This window comes from Ambystoma mexicanum, chromosome 7p (assembly GCF_040938575.1).
Source record: "Ambystoma mexicanum isolate Mex_15411 chromosome 7p, UKY_AmexF1_1, whole genome shotgun sequence".
NCBI lineage: Eukaryota > Metazoa > Chordata > Amphibia > Caudata > Ambystomatidae > Ambystoma > Ambystoma mexicanum.
This window is the reverse complement of record NC_090939.1, coordinates 170,258,054-170,271,054: the sequence shown is the minus strand read 5'-3', so window position 1 is coordinate 170,271,054 and position 13,001 is coordinate 170,258,054. Positions and strand designations below refer to the sequence as shown.

The 13,001-nt window shown below is 45.2% G+C and overlaps 1 protein-coding gene across 4 annotated transcripts in view; it reads left to right on the top strand.

Annotated features, from left to right (window-relative positions):
- Positions 1-13,001, top strand: part of PDZK1 (PDZ domain containing 1) — a 201,815-nt gene that overhangs the window by 86,618 nt on the left and 102,196 nt on the right. For 2 of the 4 annotated variants that reach the window (XM_069636013.1, XM_069636011.1), the window contains one exon: positions 5,778-5,989. In XM_069636013.1, coding sequence (XP_069492114.1) covers positions 5,780-5,989 — 210 coding nt within the window. In that variant the 5' untranslated portion in view covers positions 5,778-5,779. Of the gene's footprint in view, positions 1-5,774; positions 5,990-13,001 lie in introns of all 4 variants that reach the window. The other 2 variants (XM_069636010.1, XM_069636012.1) reach the window with 1 other exon arrangement.

Genomic DNA, 13,001 nt, shown 5'->3' with positions numbered 1-13,001 from the left:
GGTCAGTCAGGTCGAGTCAACATAGCCCAAAATTTCAGGGGGCTGGGGGGTGCTGAATCCCAGTCAACTCAATGGTGTTGCACCAATACTTGTGTTTAATGCCTTGATTACTCATTACTCCTAGCCCTATTCTTCCTCGTCCCAGTGTGTATGAGACAATACTTGTGTATAAGGCACTCTGCCTCATACACAAGTACTTGGATGAGGTAGAGATACATGGAGGTAAGGCTTGACTTAGCTAGCTGTAATCTTCATTACTCCTAGTCACACTCTTCCTCATCCCAGTACTTACCTATGAGGCAAAGAGACTCATGAGTAAGCTCTGGGACAAGGAAGAGGGACGTGAAGGTAATTCTGGGCCCAGGAGGTGATTTTCGAGGTTGGGGGTAGGATTGGGAGGGAGAAGGGATGTGTGGGGGGCAGGGTTGTGCAACAAATCATAATGGCTGTCCATGTCCAGGCTAAGCAGGCATGATATGTGGTATTAGTGGCTAGAGAGGCATTTTGCTGAAGCCGGTCTAGTCATTCCTCAGTTTGGTATGGCTTTTTTTTAACTGGGCATTTCTGATAAAGCAGTCCTCCTAAGTGAATTACCTGGCTAGACTGCCATTTGTGCTGCCAGTCTAGACATTTCTTACTGCAGCATTGTATATTTTTCCGGGCATCTGTGATCAAATTATGTGATATAAGTCATTTATAACGCACCTGTACACAAGTGTTTCTAGGCGCGACAAAACAAGTGAGGGAAGATAGAGGGAGGACAAGACAAACAATCTTACTAGGCCTTGTGTCATTCAGATTGTGCAAGTGTGAGAATGAGAAGTGCAAAGGGAAAGGGAGGGGGGAAGTGCAATGGAAAGGGGAGGGAAAAACAGGGCAGCAATGCTGTGAGTAAGTTCAGCCAGGGCAGCGGGGCTTTGGGTAGTGCAAGGAGAACAAGGGACTATAGGGTTACAGTTACAGCCCCTAAGTGCGTGGTAGGCCCAGAGGCAGTGCAAGGGTGACTGATCAAGAAAGAGTCTGGACTCAGTGAGACTCTGAGGGTAGCCAAGCAACCAGTCAGTACAGCAGACAGGTAGGTCAGGTAGACCATCAGGGGAGGGAGAGAGAGAAAGCAGAGGAGACGAGGAAAGTTTTGAGCTGCTTCCGGACCTTCAGGTGGTCCGGCTCAAGTTTGAGAGGGGCGGGGAGGCTATTCCAGAGGGAGGCACCCTCAGAAGAGAGAGATCTATCCCCCACTCTCTGCCTGGAGAAGCGTCTAAACCTTAGAGAGTTGTAGGTAGCTGAGCGAATGGCTCGAGAAGGAAGATATTTTGGAAAAGAGCGTTGAATGTAGTGCTGGCCCCAGGCCCAGAAAGCCTTGTGGACAATGCAAAAGGTTGTGAACTTGATCCTTGCATCAAGTGGGAGCCAGTGGAGAGATTTCAGGGCTGGAGAGATACAATCCCTGGGCTTGAGGCCCAGGATAAGTCTCGCTGTCCTGTTCTGGATTAGTTACAGAGGGTGGACAGTAGAGGAAGGCAGATTGAGAAAGTGGCCTTTGCTGTAGTCCAGCCTAGAAAGAACCAGGGCTATGGCGACAGTGAGCTTCCTGGGGAAAGTGAGAAAGGGAAGAGTCCCTTTGAGGAGGAGCAGCTGGTAGTGGGACTTCTTGGCGACGTCCGAGATGTGAGGAGAGAAAGAGAGAGTGGAGTCAAGATGACACCAATGTTGTTTGCCTCACAGGAAGGCGAAGGAAGAGGGCCCAAGGCGGGCGGCCAGAGTGAGAGGGAAAGCAGTTGCAGGAGTCCAAATGAGAAGGATTTCCATCTTACTGACATTAAGGCAGAGATCGTTGGAGGCACAACAATCCTGAATCGCGGATAGACAGTCAGGAATGAGCGAGAGAGGAGAGGAGTCTGAGGGGAATGGAGGATGAGGACAGAAGGAATGCTGGAAAAAGGTTAGAGAGCAGATCTTCACAGGTGTTCAGGAGAGCAGTTTCCGTGACTCTGGCAGTCTGAAGCCAGACTGAAGGTCATGGAGACAACCAACAGATTCTGTGTGGAGAGTAAGCTGGGAGATGGCCAGCTTTTCCAAGAGCTTGCCCAGGAAAGGGGTGATGGAGATTGGGTGATAGTTTGCCGGGCAGGCGGGATCAGCAGACGGCTTCTTGAGGAGTGGGTGCATAAGGGAGTCCTTAAGGGAGAGGGAAACGTTTCAGGCGAAAGAGTGATTACAGAAATCGACCAAGGCTGGAGCGAGGGTGTCAATATGGTCCTTGATGGATCTGGAGGAGCAGGGGAGCACCTGTTTGGATGACACTTTCATAGATCAGACTTGTCTAGAAACCTCATCAGGTGTTGTCAGAGAGAAAGAGGAGAAAGGAGGAAGAGCGGTAGAGATGGCCTAAGGGGGTCCGAGAGAGGAAGAGGGAGAGGGAGAGGAAGAGGAGATGGAGGACAGGATGTCCTGAGTTTAAACTGAGAAGTGAGATGACAGAACCATACAGAGGGCCTGGGAGGGAACTGGAGAGGTAAAGACTGCAACAGGATTGACCACTTCCTTGCAGATTTTAAAGAGTTTGGCCGTGTTGTTCAAGGCCATGGGCTTGAATGTGTGTTCTCTTATTGATGGGTGTTAATGCTTCCACTGACATTTTGGCGCAACCAGTCTAGGTATGTCTAAATGTGGCCTGGCATGCTTTACTGTAACAATATTACGTGTTTACACTGGTCTACATTGTGTAGCCAGTTGGACATGTTTTCATTGTGGCATGGCATTTTTAATAGCAAAGTATTAATGTTCCTGTGCACTGTTGGTGACTTGCATCTATTGGATTGGTGTTACCCTACAAAAGAATTGCAAACACTCTGGCTTTTTAGCCAATTTTTCTCGGAAAGTGTGCTGTATATCGCTTTAAAACACATATTTATATCTTTCTCCTAGTGCAGTGTGAAGCATATCCCTTCAGCAGCATGTTTGCGCGTATTGCGCAAGCATGATAATCTATGCCGGCCCAGAGTGAGGCGCGACTGGTGAATTGTTGCCAAGTTAGGGGGGGGGCCCTCAGCATGGCTCGCAGGGGGGCCCGCACATTTTGTGTTACGCCGCTGTCTTTGCCCCGCATTCGGAGCCCATATGTCCCCTTTGCTAAATCAACTTCATTGGCTCCCTATTGAAGATCGTATTCTTTTCAAGTCCATGTGCATCGTACATCGTGCATTTTATGGCCTGGGGGCAGAATATCTGCAGGAGAAATGTATGCAATATGTGCCTATGCGCGCTTTGCGCTCCTGTTCTGCTCTTCTGGTGACGGTCCCCCGGATTAGACTTTCACGTGGGTGTGCTTTTTCGGTGGTTGCTGCTAAAGCCTGGAATTACCTGCCTCTCGCCTTACGCGGGACTTTTCATCATCTTTCTTTCCGCCGGCTGCTGAAAACGTTATTATTCTAGTCCTCAGTAAAACATTTATCCCCTTCACGCAACCAGCGCCAAGATGCCTTCGGGCATAAGTGCGGTTAATACATTCATTTAACATACCATAACAGCTGTGGCCTTGTGGAATGTGTGACGTGGCGCAAATGTATTATCCCACTTCCACATTTCAGGTGAACGTTGTTTTTTTTTTTCCAAGCCTACTCGTATATGTATATATACTTAATGTTCTATGATCTATGGTGTTGTGTGCTTTGTATGAAGATCATGTTGATCATATGTATTAATAATAATACAAAAAAGAAAGTATGTGGCTGTCTGCATCCTTGAGAGGGGTCTGTCTTGGGCTGATAAAGCTATGAATAAAATAGTGCTGTCCTATGGTAAAAAAAAAACAATCTTACATGGAGCAAAACTGCATGCCTGCCACTTAATATGCCCCCTCCCCCACAATGGAACAACAAACCCAATAAACAACACAATTGTGACCTAAGAAAGCGTTGAACACATCAATACCGAGACTGACGATCAGCATTTATTTACAGGGAGTAGCTTAGAGCAGGTGTGTGCTTTATTGCATCTGGTGCCCTTTACAATCTTTCCGATACGGATATGTCGCAACCTGAGAACAGTTGTGTTGTTTGCCTTCACCTAAGCACCTTGTGCATGTGCAGAGCGAAACTGAAGGAAACTGAGTGACCTTCTTCCCCCTAGTGTCTGCCCTGTGATTGACAGGTGGAATTCCATTGGTGTCCAGACATTTGGTCGACTGAAAACTGGTCGAATGACATTTGGTCGACGCAATTTGGTCGAAAACCAAATGGTCGAATTTTTTTAAAATTATATATTTATTTTTCGGGTTTTCGTTTTTTAAAAAAATGGGTTTTTAGAAAAAAAGGGGGTTGGGGGGTCCCCCCCCCCCAAAAAAAGGGGGTGAAAATAAAAAATAAAAAAAATTCGACCATTTGGTTTTCGACCAAATTGGTTCGACCATTTGTCTGGTCGACCAATTTTTTTCGACCAAATGTCTGGTAACCATTCCATTTAGGGCAAATGGGGAAAAAGTCCAACCAAGTATGTCCAATATAAGAAAAAAAAGAGATGTGTGTTTATTGACCCTTTTCCCTGTCTAGTGTGTGACTATTATTCCCCCGGCGGATATGGAGTTATTCATAATGATGGTTTGTGTCTCGTTATATTTTGCAATCGGAAATATGTACCTTATACTATCAATTCAATGTCATGTTTCACCTTCAAACATTTATAATTTCTCTAAATGTATTTTTAAATACGAAAATATTAACTTTCTAATTACAAAATCCACGTTTCCTAAATTCTTGTTTATCAACAATTCAAATGTAACTTATGGAAGAATTTTAACTTTCTAAGGAAAAGGGTTGGAAACATTCTCAATGTGCTTTATGCCACTGTAAACTGTGATTCTCACTTTTTCAAACTTTTGAATATCTCGCATTATTTAGCTAACAAAGCCAAAATGTGTGCAAACAGATTCATGTTCTAACCCATACTCTGTCCTCTTAGCATAGGCCTGACAAGCCACGGGCTCTAGAAAGGTCCCCTCGCTGTGCCTAACATGCCTTTAGTGTTACCTGTATTCCTTTGCTTTAGATATACAGCAGCGCATGTACGGGGGTTGGTGCCACTGTGCTCAAAATTCTTCATACACAAAATCAGTGGAAATAGAAGAGTTAAGCAACAGAGAAATGCATTGAACAGTGGGGCCCACAAGGGAGACCTAATCACTAGGGACAGAGGCGGAACTAGACTGGGCAGCTGAAAGATGGGATGGCAGTTCACTGAAAGAGGGCAACCAGATTTTGGTGTCAGCTGATTCATATATTATGCCCAGTCCAGGAGCATGTAACCAGTGGCTCTCCAAGTGTTTTGGACTACTGCTCCCATGATCCTCCGCCATTGACAATGCTGGATAGGTCTGATGGGATTTGTAGTCAAGCACATTTGGAGTGCCAATAGTCACAGACCCCTGCCTTAAACTATTACATGGCGCCTCACTGTGTAACCAAAACATACATTATACCTAAATCCCTTCCTGGTCTACCTAAATACCCTCCCCCTGGGCCATGCGCCCTTACTGCCCACCACTCCCCTTTTCCCTTTTCCTCTTCGGCACCACAGACGGAGGTCTTGCTACCCCAGATGTAGTCTGAATTCACACTCGGGATACGCTGCTGGATCATGGGACCGCAACGGTGGTCAATGCCAATGATTGCCTACATGAGTCAAAGAATAGGATGTTGCATAATCTGCTCGCTTCAGGTGCATTTTTTGTGAGCTATGACTTCCTGTGACTCACGCACTATCCTCTCTTTCCACAGCAGAAATGGCCTCTGCTCTCCAGCCGCGGGAATGTATCGTCACCAAGCAGGAGGGGAAGAGCTTTGGCTTTTTCCTGCGGATTGAGAAGGACACGGTGGGTCACTTGATCCGCAGTGTCGAGCCGTCGAGCTCGGCTGCAAAGGCTGGTCTGAAGGATGCGGACAGGGTCTTGAGGGTGAACGGAGTGTTTGTGGACCAAATTGAGCATCCTCAGGTAACTATCAGAGATGAGAGCATTTACTTACTACCACCCACTTCAGCAGATCCAATCACTTTAAATAGTTTTTGATGCTAACTCTGGTATACATAGCCCGGTATTGCATGCTAACTAAATCTCTTTCTGCCAACTTTTTCTGCACCCTTAACTGCTTTATTGTAAGATGGTTGTTGCAATGATGGATCTCCCAGACATCATGTAGGTCATTCACTCATGCATACAGGGAATGAGGATATAACAATGATGTATTATGACACAGCAATGAAATTACAGATTGATAAATGCAACTCAGATCATTTTCCGATTGGGCGGAAATCACAAATCTAATATCTCACTTTTTGAGCAAGTCGCGGTGTGGGTGAGTAACTGATGTCCTGGAATGAGTTTGGGTAAGATAAAGATTTTGATGGCATCTTACTAGCCAACGCAATGGGCATTTATCAGACTACCAGGCAGCTCTATTCCGGTCCAACATAAAGCAAATACGCACGTGTCAAATACGCTAGTGGTAACCCGCGTTTCAGCCCTTTCTATGGGTTTGCATGTAAACAGTATTACCAGCTCAGTCAACTAGTATTAGCGGCTTATAGACTAAGAGAGGGGTCATTATTGTGGGATAATGGCCCGCCACCAGGTTATAGCACGAGGTGAAGAAAATTACCATACGTTGCTGACGAGACATTACCGCAAGTGATAATGACCCCTTTTGAGGTCTCAGCACATACATGTAGTAGAAATAAATGTTTTGTAGCTTTGGTACCGAAGTAAAAAACGTTAGTTTAATAATGAGAAAGTAAATTGACTGAGTTAGTAAATTAAATGTGGTTTTATTTTGTAATATTTAAATAACAAGCTTGTATTCATAAATTAAGCATTTCAGTTCCAAACGTGGTTAAACTGTAGTAGGTTTAACAATAGCAGGCATTAGGGGTTGTGTAAAAGCAAACAATTCCTCTATTAGAACGTGAAAGCATTTTCTATGTTTTGGCTTTGTCATTGGTTGTTATAGGATGTTATCGTGAAATAATCGGTTCTCATGAAGAGGAAGTTTTGTGTCAAAAGACATCTTGCCTGGAAATTGCATTATTCTTTCCCAGTCTGCTTTTGAAGCCAGGATGTCCAGAATGCAGTCAATGCCAGTAGTTATTAGCTGCACTCTGATCATTCTGATTGGCCGAGAGGATTTACATGTGCAAATTAATGATACTCAGACAAATTAGACCATTGCTGTCGGAAGCATATTGCGGTGCCAGCCCTCGTAGAATTCTAGGAGCAAAACCTGACTACAGCCCTTTTCTTTTTCCATTTGTTACGCAGCATGTCTTCCATCACCTACAAGTGTTCCAAAATGCTGCAGCCAGAATACTCTCCAGCGCTCAAGCCATCTCTCTCCTGAGTTTCAGAAATTACATTGGGTCCAAATAAAAGCACAGGTCGCTTTCAAACTACTGATTATGATGCATGAAGCCTTCTTGGGTGGTCGCCATATGCTTGGAAAAATGTGTCAAATGGCACAGATCCGTCCATCCTCAGAGAGCTGGACTAGGCACACTGTAGTTATCCAATGCTATGCTAAGCTAAGGCCCACTGGGCATTATTTCCCAGTCTTAGTGTCCAGGAAATGAAACTCTTCAAGAGATCCACTCCACTGCTGACCTACATCGATTCCTGAAGAAAATCAAGACAGCCCACTTTTAGCCCATCTGGTTTCTCTTTTTTCTAGTTTAGTTTAGTTTAGTTTAGTTTATTATTTGTATAGCGCGCCATACCCTGGAGTATCAGGGCGCAAACAGACAAGGATATGCTCAACTTGGTTACAGGTACATAGAAAGCAGAGATGCGCTGAGCTTGGTTACAGATATGCTCGGCTAATTGCAAGTACAGGAAAAGGCAGGAAGTGTAGACATAGACATCAGCAATATTACAGCAAGCAGATATGAACAAGGGGAGATCAAGGACAGGGGAGCAAGGAGCATGCTCCTGTTCGCGTAATATAAAGTTATATACAGTAATGTACAATGTGACAAGTGGACTAGTTAGCTGTCGTTAGGGAGAGATCAAGGACAGGGGAGCAAGGAGAGATCAGGACAGGGGAGCGAGGAGCATGCTCCTGTTCACGTAATATATAGTTATATACAGTAATGTACAATGTGACAAGTGGACTAGTTAGCTGTCGTTGGCTCTCAGCCACCTAGTGAGGTTTTGTCTAAATTTTGCGAAAGGCTGAGGTTCTCTGACATCATGCGGGAGGGAGTTCCATAACTGCGCAGCCTTGACCGGGAAGCTATTTCCTCCTATAGTGGCAAGTTTGAAACGCGGGACTTGGAGGCAGTTTGCGTTGGCTATTCTGGTAGGTCTGAAAGAAGTCCTTTTGCGTAATCTATCCATGAGGTAAGGTGGAGCTTTGTTGTTGATACATTTGTGGGTGAGGGAAGCGATTTTGAGATGAATTTTGTCTATGGTGGCGAGCCATTTGTATTCTCTTCTTGTCGAGGATATATGCTCGTTTCTATTAATCTTGAGTGCTGCTCTCAAGGCATTATTCTGGAGCACTTGAATTTTGTGGATGGTCTGTTTATTAGCTCCAATGTAAAGTCCATTACAATAGTCTAATTTGGACAGTATCAAGGCTCTGGCAAGTGTAATGCAACTATCTGTGGAGAGGAATTGTTTGCTCGCTCTGATAAGTTTGCATGTATATGCGGTGGCAGAAGCTAGAGAGTTAACTTGTTTGGTAAAGTTCATGGTGGAGTCTAGGTAGAATCCTAAGGTTTTTACTTCATGAGCTACTTTTATGTTGTTCCCATCAATAATGAAGTTGTCGTAATCGGGGCTGAGTTTGGATATATAGGTAGTGGTGCCCAGGATGATAAGCTCAGTTTTATCATCGTTCAGGCATAGGCCGTGTGTGGCCATCCATGCCTGAACGATGCTATAGATCCTGTTCACTAGGGCCAGGTCCTTGGCGTAGTCTCCTGAGAGCGGGAGGAGGATCTGGGTATCGTCTGCGTAGTTAGTGTAGGCGATACCCAGATGATCCATTTCATCAAAGAGAGGCTTCGTGAAGACATTGTAGAGGGTGGGTGACACACAAGACCCTTGTGGAACACCGCATGTTATAGGGATTGGATCTGCTGAGGCTGATGGAGCGAAGACTCTCATGGTCCGATTACTCAGGAATGACTTGATCCAAATTATGGCCTCTTTTGAGAAGTGGGCTGCCGAGTCGAGGTGACTACAGAGGACTGTGTGGTCCACTAAGTCGAATGCCGCTGATAGGTCCAGGAGGAGAAGTAGGGCCGCTTGGCCATTGTCTCTGCAATCGTCTATTTGGGCCTTAAGATCTATTAACGCTGTCTCGGTCCCATGTTGCGGGCGGAATCCTGATTGACGGATTCCAAGTAGGTGGTTAGACTCTAGGAAGCTTTGAATTTGCAAGTAAGCCACTTTATCTAAAATTTTTAGGAGAAAGGGCACAGTCGTGATGGGCCTGAAGTTAGTCGGAATGGTAGGGTCAAGGGTTTGCTTCTTTAGTAGTGGCAGTACCCAGGACTCTTTTAGGTTGATCGGTACTGAACCTGAGGTGAAGGAAGAGTTGATTAGTTTGGTTATAAATGGCGACAGTTCTCTCGCAGCATCCTTGATGAGTTGTGCTGGGCATTGGTCGCCTTTGCAGTTAGACGGTTTGAGTCCCAGGATGACCTTTTCTACCTCTATGGGCGATACCTTAGAGAAGCAGAAACGGGTTCCCAACTTGGGCTGTGGCGGTGGCGCTGAGCTCTGAGGGATGTGTGGTGTTAGTGATGCCTTCTTGATGGCAATTTTGGTTTGTAGGTTTGCTACCTTGTTTGTTAAAGCAAGTTGTATGCTAGAGCACCATTTTTTATCCTTGGTGCAGTTTTCTTGGGGTACAATGGGTGTTTCCAATTCTTTCAGAATGCTGAACAGTTCTTTGACACTAGATTTTGAGTTGGATATTCTAGTATTGTAGGTTTCTTGTTTGGCTAATAATATTTCTTTCTTGTATTGGGAGGAGGCTTTGGAGAGGTTGAGTTTATTTTTGACTGATGGGGAAAGTCTCCAAATAGTTTCAAGTTTTCTTTTGGCCAGCCTAAGATTTTTTAGGTGGGGCGTGAACCAAGAATTGAGGTGTTTTTTAGGTTTGCTATTTCTTAGTTTGAGCGGGGCTATGTGATCCAGGGCTGAGGACATGGCTGCATTATAATGTTCGACTAACAGATTGGGGTCCATGCAGTCGGGTAGTGAGTTTAATTTAGGTATTATAACGGGCATTAGATTTTCTACTGTCATTAGTTTTTAGTTCTAGCAGGCAGGACTAGCTCATCAACAAATGCACTCTCTGGAAAATCTTTGAAGGGACTCCTTCCTAGTAGAGGAGTGTTGTGTAGTGCCTGTCTGTGATGGGATGTAGCTGGGGATGTCATGTGGAGTGTTAATGGGTGAATGGTGGAATGTTCTGAGTGAGGGCTCTCAGTGGTGGCAGTTAGATCCTGCCTGCCTGGGTGATAGGAGCCGGTGTTTTCTTGTATCTATCTTCTTGTGTCATATCTGTAACAGTAACTAAGGAACTGGTAATAAACCTACCTGAAGGAAGCTTAATGAGCCTGGAACCTGCCTCATTTCAAGGAGTTTAGTATTGGAGTGAGTATATGGCAACCTGGGACTCGCCCCTTTAGGGCTCAAGACTCTCCTTTTCATGAAACTCCTTGGTGACTTGGAATCGCCTTATCACATATGTTAGGGGGTACTTTATCCCTAGTATAATCACATGTATTTCAAAATATCAAATGTGTCCCCAAAAAGCAGGTTATCAAATGGCCAGGAGTAGGGAATGTCAGAGTTTTGGGAGAGGAGAATGGGGGAATGAGGGGTACAGTGGGTATTAGGGCCCCAATTTTAAAAAGTTGTTTTTCTGCAGATCAAGATTGTGCCGGTCGATGACACGAACACGGTTACCCACACTCATGAGGCTGCACGTGATAGTTGCCCTGATTCATCACAAAATGTAATACTAATGCAGAGTGGGTCTGTGAGTTACCTGTCCCTTGCCATCGTTACCCACACCCTCATGTGTGAACTTGGCGAGGATCTGCCTCCTTCCTGCACATAGCACTAACAGTACCCTTTATGCTCACCATTCTGGGCACCGCTGCAGATCACTTGCATATCCTCACATGACAGGGATGGCACCTTCGGACTGACCTCGCCATGGCCAGCCACTGTACCATGTGGATGCATTTGAAGTTGGCTGTTCCGGCCCACTATGATATGATATGATAGGTTATTTATAAAGCGCTTATTACCCAGAGGCTTCTAAGCGCGGACCCAGGGATTGAACCTGTGTTGCTCTGCATCGTCTTGTTTCGGAGTTGAGCATGTTGCCCCTGAGCTATCCTCCCGAGACTATGCTCACTCTTACTACTCAGCTACACACGTCACTACATTTTCACAGAGGCATTGCCTGATGCGGTCACCACCAGCAACACTTTTACACACACGCCAATGTGGTGTACATTGCACCGCGGCCCGGCTGGTTTCACACGATTGGCAATTAGACTTACCATTTTCTCCTTGAGATACTATTATAGCCACACACGCGCCCGTGCCTTGCCTATGCCACTGCTTTCTTAAGACACTTTTTGCTTCTCTATCAGTTGCCTGCTGGAAGCTATAGTGCTGGATGACTTCATTTGACTAAACTGGACTGAAGTAAAACTAAGGTTAAAGCAAAGGCCAGGAGTGCAGTAAGGTGTCTCTCATGACATGAGTGTTCTTAAGACATGTTAGTTGCACTCTTCGATGGGTATTGCCACTTCTTTACTCCATAACAGTCACCCTTTGTCCTACCCCCCTGTTTACTTTCCCCACAGCGGGGGTCTGCAACCTCTAGCTCTCCCAGTGTTTTGGCCTACGACTCCCTTGCTCCCTCACTAGTGACTATGATGTCTAGAACTCATGGTAGATCGTGCCAGCACCTTTGGGCCACAAGATTTCTTGTTTGCATTTACCGAATCCTTAACCCCAATAGTGCAAAGGGTATCACGATTTGCAACAAGTTTTCACAACACCTTAAAATCGTTGGTTAAAACATGAGATTATGTTGTAAACTATGTGAGGGCAAATAATGCTTTGTGTTGCAATTAGCAGACCACTCAAAGCATTCTAAATGTAAAACCCTGTTTATTAAAATGACCACTATGACAGGCAATCTTTCCAGGCACATGTGTTCTCATGTACAGTTACGTCTGATACATTTATCTATAATGGTTTCCATGTCCAAAAAGGTGTAGTCTATCAGAATGACAACTTTAAATCAAGAAAGCTAACGACCCTGAATCTGCCCAAAAAAGGGGAATGAGGTAGGCCATAATGCATGCCCATTCAAGCCATAGCCTCACAGCTGTGACAGCAAACTATGAGGTTCCGGCCGGCACTAACGTGCTGTGATTTGATATAAAGCACATGTCCGCCCAACGAGAATGGAAACTTGTGTCGCACATGGAACAGTTACCAGAATCTTGATCCATACCTGCATAAATCAGAATAAAACCAGCGGCCATGGGGTTAAGGGTCTGAGGGTTAGGGGAAGTGTGTACAAAGCAAAGTGAAACTGCAGGGCTGTCTGAAAATGTGCCAGTGGGAGCCCATTTTAATAAAATGTTTTGGAGACCCCTTACCTACAGCTGGGAAAAACAGTCCAAAGCACCTGTGGGGTGCCTACATTATAATGGAGTGAAAGGAATACAGCAAAGGGGTTAATAGCTGCAGATGATCATGGAGAGGCAGCCAGCAGGGAGCTGAAATCTTAAATGATGACTGAAAAGCTTCTAATTGCTCTTTGAAATTATTATGCTAATATAGAGGAAACCGGAGTAAAAATGCAACAAGGTGTTAAGAACGTTGCTGGATACTGCAAGAGGACCGAAAGAGGTAATGGCCTGAAGGTGCCAGCAAACACAACTTGTAGCGTTTGTGCTTCAAGGCACAC